Source organism: Heloderma suspectum, chromosome 5, assembly GCF_057233095.1.
Source record: "Heloderma suspectum isolate Gila_16-S chromosome 5, 16-S_ref, whole genome shotgun sequence".
NCBI classification, from domain to species: Eukaryota; Metazoa; Chordata; class Lepidosauria; order Squamata; family Helodermatidae; genus Heloderma; species Heloderma suspectum.
The window spans coordinates 164,213,298-164,219,297 of record NC_139462.1 but is presented as its reverse complement, the minus strand read 5'-3'; the positions used below and the strand labels follow the sequence as shown (position 1 = coordinate 164,219,297).

The 6,000-nt window shown below is 41.3% G+C and overlaps 1 protein-coding gene across 12 annotated transcripts in view; it reads right to left on the bottom strand.

The window, feature by feature from the left end:
* Positions 1–357: 357 nt before the first annotated feature.
* Positions 358–6,000, bottom strand: part of CPNE4 (copine 4) — a 272,750-nt gene continuing 267,107 nt past the window's right edge. For all 12 annotated transcript variants that reach the window (XM_084858175.1, XM_084858176.1, XM_084858171.1 and 9 more), the window contains one exon: positions 358–930. In XM_084858175.1, coding sequence (XP_084714301.1) covers positions 799–930 — 132 coding nt within the window. In that variant the 3' untranslated portion in view covers positions 358–798. The remainder of the gene's footprint in view (positions 931–6,000) is intronic.

The following is a 6,000-nucleotide window of genomic DNA, read 5'->3' as shown; positions in this document are numbered from 1 at the left end:
CAGCTAGCCATGACTACAGTTTTTAACATAACGTGGCATATAGATCTACCGGCCAATACCTACACACTAAGAAGTATTGCAGCAGCTACAATCACCTGCTGTTACAGAAAGTATGTGAATCCCTTGAGTTTTCTACACAGTCACCAAACATATGTACATAATTTTGGCTATGTTTGGCCACATCTCTTACAAGCTGTTGTCATGCTTATTACATACATATTAGATTCATGCTTTGGTAGTGTAATCTCCTAGAATGGTCTGGAGTGATTTTTTTTTAAAAAATATTGTTATTTGAAGTATGGAATTGTTAATGATAAATTCTGAGCAAGCAGCTTTGTGGCAAGAAATAAACACAACCACTGCAAAACTGTGTTGTTTTTATTTTAGAACATGCAAAATACAGTCCATGCATCTGCCATTTTGAAAAATCTTTTCATTTCATAGCAGATAAACCCAAAGACATTTTGGCTATCAACTTCCAATAAATGTTTCAAAATGCTTTACAGTGTAAAGATAATAAGAAATTTAGCAAAATTTCAACAAACCTGTATAAAAAACAGATACAGATAACTTTTCATTTCAAGGCGACATGCTGTAATGTAAAGAGTTATAACGTTTTGTTTTTTCATAAAAAGTCTTCAACAATACAATTTGCTTAACCTTTACCTGCAAGCCTTTAGGCTACACATGCAAAAAAAATTATTTGAGTTAAAAATCACCAAAACGTGCTATTTTCATGTAAGTACAGTAGTTGTAAGTAGTAGCATTTCTGAACTCTGTAAAAGTGTCCAGGGAAGTTCATGGAGCTAGTGTCCTGGAAGACTCATACTCTGACATACATTTTGGTTTAATTGCTTTCCCATTGTAATAGTCCACCACTTGATTTGGAACTTCAGCCAAAACACTTTTTGCTAACGCAGCTGGGGATGCCTGCAGGAAATGGCAGAAAACAACATTTGTTAACTCACTTCTGTTAACATTTGTTCACTCACAACAACTTCATAACCAACAGTATTGAGATGAGCACAACAAGGTTGGCCTGTGAGACGCTGGATATGCCACCTTCTCTAGCCAAGGACCTGTGGGTATGCCTAAAAATTGCAAAGATAAGGCTCTGATGAGACTTCCCAGTGTTTCATGCACATAGGTAACTTTTTTGCATGGTCCATAACTATATCAAACTCTCTTAGGGTGTAGCCCTATGCATGTTTAGGCAGAAAAAAGTACTACTACTCCCAGCACCCCCTAGCCAGCCTGTAGGAGTAGTAGAACTAAACAGGCTTAGGATTGCACCCTATGGCCGCTAGTCAGCAGCTAGATGGCCATAGGATAGGTCAGTTCCCTGAGAAGAGACCTCCACCCCCTCCCGTGCTGCCTCTTAGACAGCATGGAACGGCCTTGCACTCTGCGCTCGGAAGAGGAGCGTGGAGTGGCGAAAATGGGGTATTTCTGGGGGTGTGCCAGGGAGGGCGGAAGTGCCGTTCTGACACTTCCTATGTGTTGTCTGTTGTCTGCTCCCCCCCCACTCTGACTTCCTGCACCTAGACAGCCAAAATCAGCTGTTTAGCCGCGAAAGCAGGGTGGATGAAGTGCACAGGGGACGATCCCCTCCGAGCTGCTCCTGCCCTGCATCAGATAGGCAGTTGCCTCTGAGTTCGGAAGCGGCCACCTATCCCGGTAGATTTGCACCCTTAGTGACAGTTTAGAAAGCCCTCTTGTCATTCGCTTTGTGTGTTCACATTCCAATGGCAGAACTTCAGCGCTCAATTTATCTTGCATCCAATTGGCCAGCTGTTTGAAGACTGAGAAATCTTGAGGGTTACTGCCCCGAATTTTTAAGGTTATGGCCCCCATCATCACTATACATGTGAAACCTTTACAGTTCTATAAAGGTCTTTGACTGCTTTGAGTACTTAAAACTGTTCTGTTTCTACTTTCCAGATTGGCCCTGGTAGCTGTGAATCCTTCAGTACATATAAATAAGCTAAACTAAAACTAAACTACCCTCCATCTGCCTTCACTCTGGTATACTTGTGAGTTGTGAAGCATGTGCTAATAGGAGCTAATCAAATGTTTTCTGTAGTCTATCATTATCTAATATTATATTATTTATATACTTGCATTTGATAACACTTTGGAAATGTACAGTAATCGGTTTAGGTTGTAATCCTAATTAGATTACAATGAACAGGTCCCATTAAGTTCAATGGGACTTACTTTTGAGTAGGCACACATAGGATTGTACTGTTAATGTACTCATTCTGGTTTATTTGTTCTAGAATTCTACATGACAGCAAACTTTTGATATTTATGCTTTAAATCTGTCTTTGCTACATTGGTTTTTATAACAACTTTTAGACATAATCCAAATTCTTAGCCATTTATATTGTCATGGTAGAAACAAAAAAAATATGGTTGCCATTGAGTTCTGGAGTTCTTGTTCACCCTCATCTCTTATGATAGACTCAGATTTCATGTAGTGCCTAAAATAGTGAAGACTGCTTTATACATTACATTATTGGGTGTATACTTGTCAGGGAGTCAGGATTGACTGGTAGGTTCGCTCTCTGGGTCATGTGTGAAACGATACTGAATCTTCTTGTCCTAAGGTGTTTTCATACATTACACCAATAATGACTGTTGAGCCTCTCTCTATTTGTGCCATGTGTGGATGTTATTAACATGGCATAGAAAAACATGTCATATTAAAGATCAGGGGTTAGATCCAAATTTAGTAATGCTTAGAGTAGACCCACTGAAGTCAATGGGACTTAAGTGAGTCATGACTAAGTTTGCCCCATTGAATTCAGTGGGCCTACTCTAAGCATGACTTCATCTGGATCCAACCCAATAACTGCATATTCTCTCTCTCTTCCTCCTTTCTCTCTTTTAATATTTCATAATGCAAAGTGCTCATGATCTCATAATGTCAAGAATTTTCTCCTCCATTCTCCAGTACTTCGGCTGCAGCTTGCAGATGGAGGGAAACTTTTGACGCAATGATACCAGATTCCACATTTTGCATTATTGAATGTCATCAGGGGAATTAGGAGGAGGGAAGAGATGTTACACTGTTATTTTCAGCATCAGCCATAACATCGACTTCCAGCCCTAATCCAATATTTTTTGGCCAGTGTGGAATTCATATTTGCATCGTAACCTAATTTTTAAGCAAACAAAGAAAAAAGAAGTGTGAACCTCCTCCACTTAACAGTCTCCTAAATAACCCTAAGAGGAGTCGGTTTCTGTCTTGTTCTACAAAACTTCAACCAATCTATCTAGGCACACAGTTATACACACTTAAATTATACGGAAGTCAAAAGAACTTAACATTTCATAGCACATCCCCTCTACATTGGTACCACTGAGAAGTGACTATTTCATCCCAATTTTATAGAACAGAACACATGTAGAATCCAAGCCGGCCGGTTACATAATAGGTCCTGAATTATTGTATAAACTCCAGAAATCAGACTTACGCACACACACTTAAGATAGACGCACACACAGTTCATAGAACACTTAGGGTTGGATCTAGATTTACACTGGATCAACTGTGCTGGCAGAAGTGGACTTCCCTGGATCCTCTTTCTCATGGCAGCTCTTCCAGCTCCCTGAAAAAGCTCCACAGAGACCCGGCTGAATGGGGGGGGGGATCCCCCCAAATCAGGTGGTGGGCCCTTCTGCAAGTGGAGCCCTTCCTCTTGCAGAAGACAGATCCTGGATCCAACCCTAAATAAAGAATATATTCAGTGTTCTATGATGTGCTTCCTCCCCATCCTTGGGGGCTGCCTTACAATGCAATATTATGCGTGTATAATCAGAATTGAGTCCCACTGAGTTCAATAGAACTTACTCCCAGGAAGCGTTTATAGCATTGCAGCCTCACTTTATTTGTGATTATTATTCAAATATTCAATTCTGGATATGAAAATATAATACAAAATGAGACAACTACACAAAGTGAACATTAGCTTTGCTTTTTTATTTTTATTCCTAAGTATGCAAACTCACACTTCAGTTCTAAGTAAATGTAGAAGCAAATCCCATTGAATCTACATTTGATTAAATGTGATTAACTGTTTCACCTAGAAATATAGTGGTCTTTAATATGTAAATTCATCATGATTAAAGGTGACAGTTTCTTTCTGGGAAGAAAGTTGTTGTTGTTGTTTAGTCGTTCAGTCGTGTCCGACTCTTCGTGACCCCATGGACCATAGCACACCAGGCCTTCCTGTCCTGCGCTCTCTCCCGGAGCGTGCTCAAGTTCATATTCATTGCATCCGTGATGCTATCTAGCCATCTCATCCTCTTCCGTCCCCTTCTCCTTTTGCCTTCAGTCTTTCCCAGCATCAGGGTCTTTTCCAGGGAGTTTTCTCTTCGCATTAGGTGGCCAAAATATTTGAGCTTCAGCTTCAGTATCTGTCCTTCCAATGAGCACTCAGGGTTGATTTCCTTTAGGATGGACTGATTTGACCTCCTTGCAGTCCAGGGGACTCGTAAGAGTCTTCTCCAGCACCACAGTTCGAAAGCATCAATTCTTCGGCGCTCAGCCTTCCTTATAGACCAGCTCTCACAGCCATACATTACTCCTGGGAAAACCATAGCTTTGATTAGACGGACCTTTGTTGGCAAGGTGATGTCTCTGCTTCTTACTATGCTGTCTAGGTTGGCCATAGCTTTCCTCCCAAGGAGCAAGCGTCTTTTAATTTCATGGCTACAGTCACCGTCTGCGGTGATCTTGGAGCCCAAGAAAGTAAAATCTGTCACTGCTTCCATTTCTTCCCCTTCTATATGCCAGGAAGTGATGGGGCCAGATGCCATGATCTTCGTTTTTTTAATGTTGAGTTTCAAACCAGCTTTTGCACTCTCCTCTTTCACCCTCAACAAGAGGCTCTTTAGATCCTCTTCGCTTTCTGCCATTAGGGTGGTATCATCTGCATATCGGAGGTTGTTGATAATTCTCCCAGCAATCTTAATTCCGACCTCTGATTCATCCAACCCGGCATTTCTCATGATGTACTCTGCATATAAGTTAAATAAGCAGGGTGACAATATGCAGCCTTGTCGTACTCCTTTCCCAATTTTGAACCAATCGGTTGTTCCATGTCTGGTTCTTACTGTTGCTTCTTGACCCTCGTACAGGTTTCTCAGGAGACAGGTAAGGTGGTCTGGTACTCCCATCACTTTAAGAATTTGCCACAGTTTGTTGTGATCCACACAATCAAAGGCTTTAGCGTAGTCAATGAAGCAGAAATAGACGTTTTTCTGGAATTCTCTTGCTTTCTCCATGATGCAGTGAATGTTGGCGATTTGATCTCTAGTTCCTCTGCCTCTTCGAAACCCAGCTTGTACTTCTGGTAGTTCTCGGTTCACATACTGCTGAAGCCTAGCTTGTAGGATTTTGAGCATCACCTTGCTGGCATGTGAAATGAGCACAATTGTGCGGTAGTTTGAACACTCTTTAGCGTTGCCCTTCTTTGGAATTGGAATGTAAACTGACCTTTTCCAGTCTTGTGGCCACTGTTGAGTGTTCCAGATTTGTTGGCATATTGAATGCAGCACTTTAACAGCATCATCTTTTAGGATTTTAAATAGCTCAGCTGGAATACTGTCATCTCCGCTAGCTTTGTTGTTACTAATGCTTCCTAAGGCCCACTTGACTTCAGTCTCGAGGATGTCCGGCTCAAGTTCAGTGACCGCACTATCATGGCTATCAGGGACATTCAGATCTTTCCTGTATAGTTCTTCTGTGTATTCTTGCCACCTCTTCTTAATCTCATCTGCTTCTGTTAGGTCCCTGCCTTCTTTGTCCTTTATCATGCCCGTCTTTGCACAAAACGTTCCCTTGAGATCTCCAATTTTCTTGAAGAGATCTCTAGTCTTTCCCATTCTGTTGTTTTCCTCGATTTCTTTGCATTGTTCATTGAAGAAGGCCTTCTTGTCTCTCCTTGCTATTCTCTGGAACTCTGCATTCAGTTGGGTATATCTTCCCCTTTC